General features: G+C 43.1%; 1 protein-coding gene across 1 annotated transcript in view; it reads left to right on the top strand.

Annotated features, from left to right (window-relative positions):
• Positions 1 to 985: 985 nt before the first annotated feature.
• tbc1d9 (TBC1 domain family, member 9 (with GRAM domain)) overlaps positions 986 to 15,720 on the top strand; it is a 32,985-nt gene continuing 18,250 nt past the window's right edge. Inside the window, exons 1-8 of the mRNA XM_083765843.1 lie at positions 986 to 1,746; positions 7,984 to 8,094; positions 10,561 to 10,679; positions 11,226 to 11,454; positions 12,456 to 12,717; positions 13,754 to 13,970; positions 14,226 to 14,432; positions 14,799 to 14,963. Of these exons, the coding sequence (XP_083621969.1) occupies positions 1,626 to 1,746; positions 7,984 to 8,094; positions 10,561 to 10,679; positions 11,226 to 11,454; positions 12,456 to 12,717; positions 13,754 to 13,970; positions 14,226 to 14,432; positions 14,799 to 14,963 (1,431 nt within the window). The 5' untranslated portion in view covers positions 986 to 1,625. The remainder of the gene's footprint in view (positions 1,747 to 7,983; positions 8,095 to 10,560; positions 10,680 to 11,225; positions 11,455 to 12,455; positions 12,718 to 13,753; positions 13,971 to 14,225; positions 14,433 to 14,798; positions 14,964 to 15,720) is intronic.

Here is a 15,720-nt window from a genome sequence, read left to right as displayed (position 1 = left end):
TGGAACAGATAGTTCAGGGCATGAGTCATTTAGTTCAGTGCACTGACAGACCATTTTATGTAGGCTATTGAAACTTATTTTCTGCTGGTCTAATAATACTTTGTGTTTGTATTTGAAATAATTCAGAGTGCAGGTAGCTATAGAAGGATTTATTCCCACTGGGACTGTGTTCTCTCGATCTTGAGCGTCATCAGCGCCCATGACCTATAGGTGGGGTTGGCAAAATCGGCCTTCTGTGTGGAGTTTGCATGTTGTCTCCGGAAAAAAACCATGAGGAAGAGAAATAGCGCCCAGCATTACAGTTTATAGGCAACTGTCACCGGGTGAAAAAAATGGGTTACAAAAATCATGAGATAAAATGAAAATAAATGATAAGATATGGGTCCACGAAAGGGGATGTTTTGACAAAGGCTATATTATAGTGTGTGTCTCATCGCCCTCCATTCATTTGTCACTCATGGGGTAAACTCTGTAGGTGCTATAGGCCTACTCACTGTAAACACACCAGCGCCAGAAAGTCTTCACATGTTATAAACCTTAACCACAGGGAGACATTCCAAACTGAGAACATCAACCTACGTAGAAATACATATTGTGTAGGCTTAGGTTATTATGCATGCTCTCCCTGCACTCTCCATCCTAGGAAGGAACACACAAATAGTCTACTGAATGCAAAACGTCTGTCTGAGCTGTCTGTCTGTCTGTCTGTCTGTCTGTCTGTCTGTCTGTGTAGATTAAAATAAACCTGTTCATCGTTTTGCAGCTGTTGACAGATTGAGGCTATAACTGTCTGTTCATTCTATGGTTCATTCATGATTTCTTTCTTTGACATCTCTATCTGTGCGCTGTGCTGTACTGTGCCTCCACCACCTCCCACACGGTGACGTAAGCCCGGTGGCCAGGCTGTGACGCCTAGAGTGTGGCAGCGGACGTACGCTATAGTAGAGGTGGTCTATCTAGGGTATTACTTGTTTGGCTGTGCGGCGTACGTAATGTCATATTTTCGAAAGGAAAACGGACGGGCGGCGCGTGTGTGTGTGTGTGTGGACTCTGTGGAGAGCACAGTAGGTTAGATTGTGGTTGTGGTTGTTGTTGTTGTTGATAGCTGCTGCGGCGCGTTGTGGGAGCGCACAGCACTATGCGTGTTGAATCATCACACGCACCTGCCATACAGATCGAGGATGATGATGATGGTGGACAACAAAGACTGATCGTTTGCGCTGCTCGAATGATTACCCGGAGACCACGCAGTATTATCTCTACTACCTACACTTAGCCTACTAATAACACGGAATATTGTTTATTTAAAAGCTTTCGCTGCGCTGTGCTGAAATCTATCATCTCCGACCAATATCTTCCGCACGCCAATCGATCTGTGTGCTTATATAGGTAGCTTACCTTAGTGGAACGGTTTAATTATATTATATCGACGTTCAGTTGTGCGTCTTTTTTATGTACGCTCGGACTTTGCACACAAAATATCGGGGCCTTTAGACGTGTGCTACAGCGGACTATATGCGTGCCAGTGCCATTATGTATCGACAACTAAACCTGAAATTCCAATAGGTCAATTCTGCAGTCGGGAGTTAGAAATCAATGTGCCCTTATCTTAATTAACGAGAATAATGTGGGTCAATCCAGAAGACGTGCTACTGGCCGGAGCGCTGTGGATCACAGAACGAGCCAACCCTTATTTCATACTGCAGAAGCGTAAGGGCCATGGAGATGGTGGTGGAGGGCTGGCGGGTGAGTTATAATTTATAATATCATCCCTCTTCTTCTCCTATACCCGCCCTTCTCTAGTCTATGCTGCTATTTTAAGGGTCCGCTTGGTTCCAATTCCACTCTCAGTTTAGTTAAATATAGCCTCCTCTTTTGTTCATTTGGTTCCATGTGTAGGCCTACTGTATACTGTCGGTCATTATCACATCACTGAGGATTTTGCAGTGTACGGATGCACACGCAACCATGCATTGCAGGAGATTGAGATCATTGAGTGACAGTGACACTGGTACTACTACTTACTTACTAGTTACTCTTGTGTCCAGTCCAGAAGATTTACTTCTGGAGAATCACGTCAATCAGGTTTACAACAACAGTACCAGCCAGGTGTGCCACTGCCAGTCTGATTCCTGTTATTGGAATGACAATTGGCCTATCCAGAGTCCAGAAGATAGGTCATGTGACCTATTGGTCATGTGACCGTTTGCTGAGCAAAATACTAATTTAGTTCTCACATTATATTCAAAGTAGTAGTGCTTCACTAGCTCTGCCTCTGGTCCATAGCCCTAATGCCCTTTTCTGCCGGCATTAGAGCTCAGATTTTACGGGGGCCAGTTTCGAATTGCAGCCGTCCGTAGGTGCCCTTTGAGAGCGCATTTGAAGGAGTCAAGGGATTTGCATGTCTTAATGACTGTTGGTAGGGCGTTCCACATTTTGGAGCGAAAATAATTGTGTCCCTTGTTTGAGCCGAATCTGGGTTGCACATGGTTTGTTGCACTCCCTATGGTGTTGTGGGTGTGGACTTTGTTAACATTAAGGAAGTATTTGGACAGGTACATATAGGTATCTTGGTGGTGTATCAAATCTTGTGGACCAGACCCATTGCAAGATGCTGTACTCTGTCTTCGACCCTAAGCCATTCCAGCCTGTCAAAGTGGGCAGGGGTGAGGCCTTTGTTTTAAGGGCCTTTGAGGTTCTGTGGTACCAAGAGGTGCATGCATAGTCGAAGAAACCTTGTACGAGGGCTCCTGTTAGGGTCTTCGTTGACCAGTGAGGAGATCCTGTAAAGGAATCTTGTTCTTTGGTTTACTTTTTTTTTATCCCACGATTTTGTAACCCATTTTTCACCCCTGTGTCAATCGTCTAATGTGATCCTGGACTCTACACACCCTCCACCAACCTAGTCCCCTGGGGGACAAGGGGAGAGCAACGGACTTGAACTCATGCCTGAGTGTCCAAGTTGCTCCTTTCCACCTGACAGGTGGGAGTTTCCCTGGTTGGACGTAGCGCGTGGAAGGAACACGTTATTCCAACCAGTTCCTTTCCCCTCCATCAGGCGCCCCGGCTGGCCAGGGGGAGGCAGTTTAGTGACCAGGATTACTGCATGTTTTTTGTGAGGGTACCTACCCTAGGGGAGAACATGCAAACTCCACACAGAAAGGCCCTTTCGCCAACCCCGCCTTCGGGTATGGGCACTGATGACGCGGAGGAGGACAGAAACACGCCGCCAGCACCCACAGCGTCCCGAGCGGGAATCGAACCCAGGACCTTCTAGCTGTGAGGCGACAGCACTACCAACTGTGCCACCGTTTACTTTTTTGATTACGTTGGTGGCCATTTTATCACCAGAAAAAATTGCCTCCAGGATGGAACCTAGGTATAGGTCATTTCATCTTTTCGTGAGATAATATTGTCACCCACTCTAACCAGGAAGCCATCTGCCTTGCTGAGATTACTATTAGATCCAAAGAGAATTGATTCAGTTTTCCCCAGGTGTATATATATATATATATATATATATAGGTGCATAGTTTGTTATCAGCGAGCCAGGTGCAGATTCTACCGAGTTCAGAGCTGAGGGCCTTTTCAACCTGCAGTATGCCTGTATTGATAGGACAGTAGATGGACAGGAAATGCACACATTGGCAAGACCTAGCCAATTGAGTGGTTTAACGGAAAGCTGAATTTGGGTGGAATTACCGCCCATGGAAATCATGTTGATGCTTTACGAATCTGATTACATTCTTCCTGAATGAAGTGTTGTGATTGGTCGAAAAGAATTGCGTATCCAGGGGAAATTACCTCCAACAGATGTTCCGGGTTCCGGCCGAGACTTCCGGCAGAGCTCTTCTTATGTCGTTACCAGGCTTTTCTCTTCGCAGATGAGTAAAGCTGGGAACGAGGCTACAGGAAATGGGGATTGTGATGGGGAGTGACACGCAGAATAGGTCGTCGTGACCCGAACCCGCGACATGCTGTCAACCTGGCATTGCAGTCTAAGGCGCTCAGACAAACCATGCCGGCGGCCCAGGCCCGCCCCAGCCATGTGTGCCTCACTCGATTTTCAGCCATTTCTCATTTTCTTCGAAACCTTACTTTTTGTTAGTACTACTGCAAATGTTGTCCAAAACTCAACAAAATTGGTACACATTACCTGTGCACTGTGTGCAGTCATTTGATCAACATTTTTCATAATCTGGGATGCCGTGTGTATAACTGTATATCTATCTATATCTATGCCCTGGTGTTGGCAACCCAGCTGTACTCCAAGGTTATGCCCCCTTTCACAAGTTTATTGTGAAATATAATAACATAACATACACAATTAAAGATAAGTGCTTTAGGGATTGTATAGGTATTAGATCGTATAGACGTTAGAGTCAGAGAGTGTATTTGACCTGTAACTACTAATGTAGTTTTAACATAATCTATTATCCTAATTTACATTTTGAACACTATCTCTTCTGCACTTCTGCTAGTACTTCTGCTACTCTGTTTGTTCCTGCTCATGCTGAATCATCCCCTTCCTTTCTTGCACTTCTCTCCGCCTTCGCCTTGGGCATAATGCATCCAAAAGTTTTAAAAAATAAGAGAAAAATCAATTAATCCAGTGAGATTTGTCTTGTACACCTTGACCCAGATTCAGTCTGTCTGTTTAATTCATGGTGCAGAGACGGCCGATAGACAATTCCAATATTAGATTTCCTCAAGATGTGATGTCTATGAGGTTTTAAGAATACTCTAGATTCAGGATATGTGATAAAAAAAAAAGTAAGGATAGTGCTCGTTTAATCTTGAACGCACGCCTCTGAAGATCTGCCTGGCAAAGTTTAGTATGCACTATATATGAACCATTCTGTTACACAATTATGTCAGCTTTAGAAAAGTATTGTTACATGTTCAGTCATTTAGTGGTACAGTCGATGAACCAATCTGTTTTACTTTTAAATAAACCGAGGATGAGCTAAAATCTTAAAACACAATGACTTAAACACAATGTTGTCAACTGAACCAAATAGAATAATAAATGTCCTGCTTTGTCACTGGCTAAAATGACCCCTTCTCACACTGGCAATCACAATAGCTCCATAACTATCCCTCACATGTTGCCTGCCTCCCTTCGTTGAAGATGCGACTGTAGCAATACAAAATGCACTGAGTGGTGCGACGGGATGATGTCATTGTTATGTAAATGGAGGAGCGGACTCTCTCTGTGCCAGTTGGCACTGGCATTGCCCAGAAACACTTCTTCCAGGGGATGATACAGAGGGAAGAGCTTATAATAGGTCAACTAATAAGTTTAAATAAGTTGTGTGGGTGTCCCTGTCCAAGTTAACTAAGGGCCCATGACATTTATTTCTGATGCACAGCTCAGGCAGACACTTAGCTTCTTAACACCTATGTGTGATACAATTTGAATTCGACACCTAACGTGCCATCCCATACTTTTCAAATGTGTTATAAATGTATTCTGTGTTAATTGTTAAACAAACACCAACTGAATACAGTGCCAAATAGAAGATGTTAAGAATTTGTGGTTCACACTCAACCTCATAATGTTTAAGCATGCCAATTTACCTGAACATTGAACAATTGATATAGTACATTCCACAATGACAAGGATTTGGCTCTTGCAAAGAATTCAAATTTTCTTCTGAATGTTATTGGCTATTTCGTGTTGTGGTTTGGAATGCTCGAGAGATTAAGTAAAATTGCATTTTGATATTGAGCTTCGACCTAGGCATAAGCATAATTGTAAATTCTGCGTGACACCTCTTCAAATGGTCAAGTGCTCAGAGTTAAAAATGTCACCATCACGACAGTCATTTTCTTATCTGACGTTTCAGAGAAATCTTGTTTGTCTTGCTGTAACTGAACTAATTTTTTTCCATATAATCAATGCTCAGGTATTGCTTTCTCTCTTTAACTGTTCATACTTTTCACAGTGGGGACAACATTGTTATTATCTACTACACGACTGTTGTATTTTATCAAATTACTTATGGCAGTGTGATGTTAAAGTGGTAAACACACTGCAGCTGTGGATGCAGCGAAACGTGAACAAAATGGACACGTGATGATGATGATGATTCAAGAAGAGATCAGCTTGCTGTTATTTGAAACCATATTGATTTTTCTTTTGTATCAGGGGACAGAATATGGACCTTTGTGTGCTCCATGGATGGAAACATCCTATATCACCAAATGCTGTCTCACAAGCAGAATATAGGCTGTGAGAGAAGAACATTTACTATAACACTATATTTACTATAAAAACAGGATTGGATAACATAGCAAACACGTTATAACACGTCAATGTACAATTTTCTCATTTGCAGTTTTTCATTCTGTTATTAAATGGACGAATAACTATACTCTTTTAAAGATGCTGTTGTTTACAACAGTGTTTTGCTTCGCCATAACAATAGGCACTAGGCACTACCAGCCCTGCCTCTGGTCTTTCCTGTTTTAGAAAAGCACAAGGCATCACATGAGTTGGTGGCTCCCTCCTCTCTTTGCCTGGAGACTGCCGTTTGTACTGTATGCTTGCCTAGTTTAGTTTCTGTTGTTTATTTCATTTGTGCAGTAGGCAGTGCACCCAACTCATACATCATCTATGGAAAGGAAATCATTAACTTGTGCATTGACGATTCTGTATGGTAGGAAATGGATTGTATAGTTTTTCCCTTGAAGAAACCAGTCTGGCTTTATGAAGGCCAACTCAGGTCTGCGTCTGACATACGTGCACATAAACATGAACAGGCTTTGTTTGAAAACCAATGCTGTGTCACAGGAGTTTTTTCTAAAGCATAGCATGTTTGACAAATTGAAATCATTGTGCGATCTAAATTCGTTTGACAACTCTGTTCCAAAAGAACATTTTGTTTTCTTCAGTTTTCTTGATCTCACTGCTTTATTGATTTTACTGTAACACACGCACACATGCATACACACGCATAATGTATTTTTTCTTGATTAACTACTTGCGACTAAACCACAGGCATATTCACAGCTGTGAAGGGTATAGCTGTCAGCGACAATCTATGTATAATGTAGCTTTACTTTTGACTTTGAGCAGGGTATTGTTGTCTAATGTCCTGCTGCTGCTGGGCAATGTAATTGGCCTCTCTGGAAGTGCTTTTCACTTTTTAATTTTTTCTGTTGTGGACATAGGTTGTGGGTTCATAAACTATAATTGTGTGACTGATTTGCATATATTATTGCATAAATTAATTACTGGTTCAGAGGGTAGCCTACACAGTACTGTCCTGACTGCATGTTGAACACACGTTTTTATTTATCTATTTGTCTGTCTGTCTGTCCGTCTGTGCCAGCCAGCCAGTATCTGTTTTGCTTTCTAGCATACAGCAGTTATTCACAACAGCAGCCGGGAAAAACCCTTCCAATGCATTATGGCACTCCATTATCTCTCTGTCTGGTCCATTAGATTAGCTAGAGGCTGCTGTTGCTTATCTCAGGTGACTTCATCCTCACTCACCTTCGATCAGTCACACACTGTACGTACGTATGCGAACAACATCAGCACACTGAGTGTTGAGCAGAGCACTGAGTAAGGCGGTACACCACTGCTAGATGTCTGATTGGTGTTATTTGAGTTCTGGATGTTTAACTTGCACAATGCCGTTGAAGTTTCCCACTTTTTGTTTATATTGTTTTCCAACATGAATGTCTCTGTACTGAGAATTATCATGAATGACAGGGAGCCCGTGCAATGTCATAGCTCATAAAAAAACATTTAGAGCTTTCGGGAACATTTCAGAGAACACAGAGGAGGAATATTGATTGGGGTGGCACATTCTTTAATACATCACGGACATGGACATTAATATAATGATATACTATTCATCAAGCTTTATAGGCAACTCATACTAATCAGTTTCTCTCTGGATACTATTTGTACTTGTGCTCTACGTCTCAGTCAAACCAGTTCACTCATTCTATTCTGGGTTCTTCCCACAGGTCTGCTGGTGGGGACCCTGGACGTGGTCCTAGACTCCAGTGCTCGAGTTGCTCCATATAGGATCCTGTACCAGACACCAGACTCCTTAGGTTACTGGATCATTGCTCATGGTATGAAACCCCACTTCTTCTCCTCTAAGTTATAGCTCTAATTATCACTATTATTAGCACTATTATCGCATATTGTGAACATTGTGCGACACAATCATATGACAAAGTATAATTCAGGCTTGAATCAGATAAATCAGGTTAGGATCACAGAAATATTGTCTGGGCATGCTGTACTAGCTCTGGTCCTGATCTGGGTTGTTAAATACTAGAATTTCGCGGCCCTGTCGGGCCGCTCATCCTAGTTACGTTGCAGCGCACTATGGGAAGAAGGTAATTGCGGGAGTTGACTCCACATGTAGTTCCTCTCCTTCCGTGTTTTTTCTTCTCCTGCGGAGTGCGGACTTGGAGAGGGAGATGATATCCCAGGAGGCAGAGGGGGAGGGAGGGCTGAGAGCTAGTGACGGGTGCGCACATGTTGGCTTTGGTTGTGTTTCATTGGCTTGTGGCCACATCTTATGGGCACATCTTTTCATTGGCTTGTGCGCACATCTTTTTCGCACGTGACATGTTTACACGTTATAATAGATGAATGCAGTACTCAAGTAAACCACTTATTATGTCCGTGCTGTTCACAACGTGCTGTTCACAATCATGTGACTTACGTGCTGTTGGCGGAACTGTCATTTATGCTCGCACCCTCTCTGACGTCACTCCGTCTTCTGTTTCCATGCAGTGCTTGGAGCTTCTGTTTCTCAAATCCGCCATTAGTCACAGTGCACACTGCGAGCGCCTTAAATATGCATTTGTCTTCCGAAGCGTTTATATTGTAACCTCGATACAGCATACTGTAACTTCGGAAATTATCCGAGAATGTCCACGTTGTGTTCAGTCACCACGGATGGCGCCTAGATTACAACAGAAAGAAGCAACTAGAAAACAGCCTTTTAAAACGTGCCACAAACAGGAATTGGAGTCCTTTGTTTACTTCTTCCCATTGACTACGGCCGATCGCGTGACACGCACGTTGATGCACTAAAAGGCATCCTGGGTTACAGGTGCATGATGGGAAGCCAGAACGTCCGCGTTGTGTTCAATCACGGCGGATGCAGCCTTGATTCAGAGAAAACAGCCTTACTTGTGTTATTGGCTCTGGCCGATCACATGATGACACACGCGTCAACGCAGTGCAAGGCATGCTGGTAGATGTGAGGGTCGCGCAGACATGGCCAAAACATTTACGGGGGTCCCCAGCCAAAAACGTCTGGTATAAGGGACCACAGCAGTACAGGACATATTATTTAGTGCAATTTCAGGGCAAATTGTTAAATTGGACTGTACGTATACGTATATGTCATTCATCATGTTCATTCAGCATCAACAAATTTTCCACATTTCAATTACAATGTACAATATTGCATTGAATTGGTTCCCCACTGTGCCAACTGTACCAAATAAAAACATGGTTTTCATTACCTCTACGTCTGAAATGGAAGCTAGCCTACATAAGTGCTGCCTGGTCCTGAAATGGTAGTAGCTCACTTCCTCTGTTTCTCCACCTTTCCTTGCTGTCTTTCACTCACTACATTCATTTCTCCCCTTATCTTCCTCTGTCCTTTCCTCTATCCCTCTCTCCATCCCTCTCTCTACCCAACCTTCACAGCCCATAACACCCTGAGCCCAGAGAGACAAAGTGAGAGAGAGGGGAGTAGTCTGTCAGTCAGGGCTGGTGCAGGGAATGGGAAGGATGATGACTCACAGCAGCCTGCCTTAATTTAATCGGTTCCTGTTTTTGGGCAATCCCCCACTTTAAACCTTTGCTAACCACTAAGAATTATCGGTTATTGTTTCCATTTTAACTCGTTATAAAACTCATAATGGAATCACAGTAACTTCTATACTTTATGTACATGAATGTATGTATATAGACAATATTTTAGGCCAATAAAAAAAGACTACAGTATATACCAAATTTCCCACTTTAAACAAAAGAAGTCTGTCGGCTGCCGGTTTCATGTTTGTTTTCTTTGCACTTTATAAGTCGCCCTGAGAGACGGTCTGAATTGATCTTCATTAGCCTGTTTATAGAGGTCTTTGCTGCCAACTGCTAGACATGGCCGACAACAGAGGTCAAGGTTGAGGGACGGAGCTACTTTGCATTGTAGATCTACGTAGTGTTTCTCAACCAGACAAAACCCCAAAATGGTTCTCAAGTGTTCATGGCTGAAAACAAGATGACATTTGTTGGCCAATCAAATGTTTGTGATACCGTGTTTACTGTGCGTAATTTAAAAATTAAATTAAAATAAATCATTGCTTCAAGCACGATATTACCGTGCGTTACCCAGTGGAAAACTATGCAGGAGAGAGAGCCTGTGTTGTAGATCATGCAAACTACTATGCTACAAGTAGCAAGCTGGTTTAACATGTCTTTTTGTACTATAATGTCACTCTGGGTTAAGAACACCAGCTGAGCTAAATGCATAAATTATAAAAGAGATGGTAAATGGTTCACTTCCTTCCCCGCAGGGACGTCCCGTAAAGAGATCACTGAGCACTGGGAGTGGCTGGAGCACAACCTCCTGCAGACGCTCTCCATCTTTGAGAATGAGAATGACATCACAACCTTTGTCAAGGGCAAAGTTCAGGTGACTGTTGAATACATGTTGACTTGGATGTTATTATTCACTTATAAGCTCGTTTTCCATTCAGAAGTTGCTTTATCAGTCAGTTGTTGGTAGCCTCGGTACCCAGGTTTTCTGGCATAGGAAGCCCACTTCCTCGTATTTTGCTAATCAGCTCAGATCAGCCTGCCCCTCTAGACCACAAATCATACAGGCTGGGCCAGGCTAGTCAGTTGGTGAATTCCAAAAGCTAATTACAAAACTAAAATTGTACTTTAACTTCAGAATTAAAACTACATAATGTACAGGCAAACACTGTATTATATAAATATTTCAGTGTTCACAGCACATTCATCTTACCATGTGCAATTTCCAATGGAACATTGGTAAAGATTCATGTGTAAACATAAAGATCAAAGACCTCTGTTACACATTCCTTAAACAATTACCCATACTTTGCTGAACCTCTTGTCTAGTGTGAACCACCTACTTACTGTACATCTAAAACAGCTGTGCATCCCTCCCCTACAGTCGTACTCAACCTTTTACACCCTCTCTGCTTCTCTTCAGGGCATCATAGCAGAGTACAACAAGAACCACGATGTTAAGGAGGACGATGACACAGACAAGTTCAAGGAGGCCATGGCTAAGTTCCGTAAGCTGTTTGGAATGCCTGAAGAGGAGAAGCTGGTGAACTACTACTCCTGCAGCTATTGGAAGGGCAAGGTGCCGCGGCAGGGCTGGCTTTACCTGAGCATCAACCACGTCTGCTTCTACTCCTACCTGCTAGGGAAAGAGGGTAGGATGCAAATGATCCTATTATGTTACCAGTCTCCCATGCATGAATTGCAGACCAGGTCAGCATATCTCCACTAATCATATAAAATATCTGTAGTGACAATGTCTGACGTTAGGACAAGTCCCCAGGATATGAATTAAAGTCAATATAATTTCAAGTGTGTGCATGCACATACGTGTACATCTAATAACCCCTCCCCCTTCTTCTTCTGTTTGAGGTTGATGTAGTACTTTAGGAACAAGCCTCTGAGGCAAATTTGTGTAGTTACAGTAGATGTTATAGTTAGAAAAGTATTCTTGTCAATTTGCTAGATGTAAATTAATTAAATAAATTAGTCCTTTTGTTTGTGCTGATTTAGCCCCTGAGGCCTCTTGTTGAGTGATAATAGGGAGAAGGTGAGAGAACGCAGAACACTATAGCACCTCATGGCCAGAGGCCCCTGGCCCTGAGAAAGAAATTGCACAAGACTGCACAAGAAACCTGCCGAGCTGCAGGCACACCAAATGAAATTCGAGTTGAACAATGCATTCTAAAAACATGGCATCTGGCCATTGTGCAAAATAATTGCTGTGTTTAAGAGAAATTGATTCCTGATCATTTCTGTTTTGCCTCCACTGTGACCATATGGTTTTCTCACACGCTCACTTCAATAAAACACCAATTAGTAAGCTGGAGTGAGATCAGTGTATTGGGACATATTTATGATCCAGTCAATTTGTGTCAATGGGCTAGCAAGGAGAGACGGAATTAAGTTGTTCTCTATATTTTATCTGTGTCTGACAGCGTATAATAACACATCCACACAATTATTATCTCCTCCAGGCCAGACGGGCAAAGGCTGGACATACTGTATGTTTTCACCCCTGTCCGTCTGTGTGTGTCTGTGTGTCCTTCTATCCCTCTCGTTGTTCTGTACTTTCCGTCCCCCTTTCCACATGTCTTTCTCTGTAACACCACCCCACCCACTGCCACATCTCTCACGTTCTCTCTCTCTTTCTCAGCCAAACTGGTGGTGCGCTGGGCAGACATCACCCAGCTGGAGAAGAGCTCCACCTTGGTGCTGCCCGATGTCATCAAGGTGAGCACGCGCTCCAGCGAGCACGTCTTCTCTGTCTTCCTGAACATCAACGAGACCTTCAAGCTGGCCGAGCAGCTGGCCAACATAGCCATGCGGCAGCTCCTGGACAACAAGGGCTTCGAGCAGGACCGCTCGCTGCCCAAACTCAAGAGGAAGTCCCCCAAGAAGGTGTCTGCACTCAAGAGGTGAGGGTCTTATGCCTGCTTCAGAGATTAACTCATTACTGCCACTAAAACCCCTGGCCACCATAGACAGTGCTCTATTTCACTTGGAAAACAAAAACAGTTGGCGAGAATCGGCTATAGCTAATGAGATCATCGTCTTCAGAAGCATTCATATTTTAACCGCGCGGTAACGATGATTTAGTATTGAGCCGCTAACATCAGCGCGTTGTTCAATCCAGCTCAATCTGAGCTGTAATTCAGAGGAAAAACAGCTATAAATTTCAACGGCCCCAGCATTGTGTGCGGGCCGCCATCTTGGTGACGGCAAAACACCATTCCCATGTGGCTGTATAATCATTTTACTGTAAAGGAACATCATTCCCATGTGGCTGTATAATCATTTTACTGTAAAGGAACATCATTCCCATGTGGCTGTATAATCATTTTACTGTAAAGGAACATCATTCCCATTTTCCTGCATGTTATCTCAGGGTGCATTGCATACATTTTTCTCTCCGGATAACAAATGGTGGTGAAGATGCCTATAGGCACTGTATCTCATACCAGACTATTACTTCGGGACTTTGACATTGATAACAACATTGATAACAAAACGTAAATTTACATATGTTGTCACACCATTATCAAAAGGATGGACGCAGAAAAAGCCACTGGCGTATTTCCATTGTGGTCCTTTCATGTATGTGCAAATTATGTTGTGTTGCATGATGTGATGTGTATGTGTGGAATTGCACCCAAAGGTGGTGCAAAGGAACGTTGCAAGTTGTCAGAGTACTCGGTGTGGTACCCTTACCTTATACCCATTACCATATTATGTAGATGCTAGTCTATGACAGTATATTATGATGATAACGTCGGGATCTTGATATATATGGGTGTATATCCGTTCTGAACAACCACCTGTCCGACTATATAGCATACCGTATACCCAGGTCATCAGTGAGCACTCCATGGTTGAAGTTGAGCGGTCGGGCAGTGGCCGAGTTACAGAGGCACAGCTGTATTTGACTGTACTTCTACCACTTTTTTACCTCAGGGATCTGGATGCTAGAGCTAAGAGTGAACGGTACCGAGCTCTGTTCCGTCTACCCAAAGATGAGAAACTGGATGGGCACACGGACTGCACCCTTTGGACCCCCTTCAACAAGATGCATATCCTGGGCCAGATGTTTGTATCGACCAACTACATCTGCTTCACCAGTAAGGAAGAAGGTTTACACAGAGTGTGTAGCCTCATCATCCCGCTACGTGAGGTACAGCAGTCTTCCTGTCTGTCTCTTTTATTTTATCTGTCTCTATTAATTGATCTGCATGCCTTGCCTGTCTGTCTTTCTGCCCACCTGTCTGTCAGAAGTACATTCTTTAACCCATTTAGGCCTGACCTCAAAATTAAAATCCTCCAGTTTTCCGAAATAAATATTTTCACGATTTTTCAGAAATAGCAGACCTACAAGCTCGTGAGCTTACCAACAGTAACTACTAATTGGTATGTCTCCATTATCTTCTAGGTCACCATCGTGGAGAAGGCGGACAGCTCCAATGTTCTTCCAAGCCCATTGTCCATCAGCACAAAGAACCGCATGACCTTCCTGTTCGCCAACCTGAAGGATCGTGACTTCCTCGTGCAGAGAATCTCCGACTTCCTGCAGCAAACCACCTCCAAGATCTATCTGGAGAGAGAGCTCACCGGCAGTCTCACCAGCTCCGATGACGAGGCAAGTAAAATCTCTATTGTCGGGTTGTTCTTGAGACCTCAATTGAAAATGTAGGAAGAGACTGGAATCCGATTCCACACAATGTATTCACCTACAGAATGGTATTTAAATTAAATTCTGTAAGTGAAGACTTTCCAGTCTTTTCCTACTCTTCCAGTTCATTTATACGACGCACCTGTAGATGTGCAATTGTGCATGAGGACTTTTTTCTTCTACCTCAATTGAAAATAAAACGACATCATAATTCATTTCTTTATGATACCGATTCTGATACCTAAACTTGCGTATCGGTCGTCGGTGAGTACCAAATACCAATCTGTACCGGTGCATTTGATGATGAACATAATGAGCTGTGTCTCCCCTCAGATGTACTCCCAGTCAGGCTCTCTGCTCTCCTCCAGCCCCCAGCGCAGTGTGGGGTCAGAGAGCGAGCGCCAGTTCAACCTTAATGACAACAGTGTGCCGACTGCCACACAGGCTCTCATGACCATGTACCGCCGCCGCTCGCCAGATGAGTTCAACCCCAAACTGGTGAGTTCAGGATTATGTTTGCGTTGAAACGGTCAAAGGCGTGTAATGTGGTCAATCATGATGCGATCTAATGTAGTGTGACTTCATTTGAATTACACTTTGCACTTCTCTGGTGTCTTGTGCTGAAAACCCTGAAGGTTAATTTACAAGAGGTTAAATTAAATGTGTGTATGCATGCGTAAGTGTATATCCATGTGTAAGCGGATATAGGAGATTCATTGGGGCGCATTTCTGTTCCTGTAAATAAAAGCTACATGGAAAGAAATATTGATTTCTTCCAGGCAGTGCCTATAAACAAAGAGTGGTCAGTCTTTAACCTCAGTAAAGTGTCACTCTGCCTGAGGAAGGACAGTAAATCACTGCTGGACTCAATAGAGAATACATGAATCTAGAGAGAGGACATTAGAACACAGAAAATGTATTTAATCAGACTGGTGGTGAACAATGAGAAGCCTGGCACAAGATGTGTGGGGACTGCATGGTTATTGTTACATGTACTGTATTCATGAGAGCCGTGCCATGCCATTTTTGAAATATGGTGTTGAACTAAAAACATGGGAGAATTTTTTGAGATCAACCGTTGATGATTACTCCTGTTGTTGAATGTCCACTCTTAATGCAGGGCTTAATGGTAACATACTACTACTAACAATAATGACAATGACAGTAATAAAGGCATCTTGAAGAGTGCCTAGGATTTTTTTGTCTTCATACATTAGAAGAAGAAATGGTGCTGGTAAATATTCTTCACCAAACA

Source organism: Protomyctophum parallelum (genome assembly GCF_964188405.1).
Source record: "Protomyctophum parallelum genome assembly, chromosome: 5".
NCBI lineage: Eukaryota > Metazoa > Chordata > Actinopteri > Myctophiformes > Myctophidae > Protomyctophum > Protomyctophum parallelum.
The sequence above is the reverse complement of the archived record's forward strand: the minus strand, read 5'-3'. Positions and strand labels throughout refer to the sequence as shown.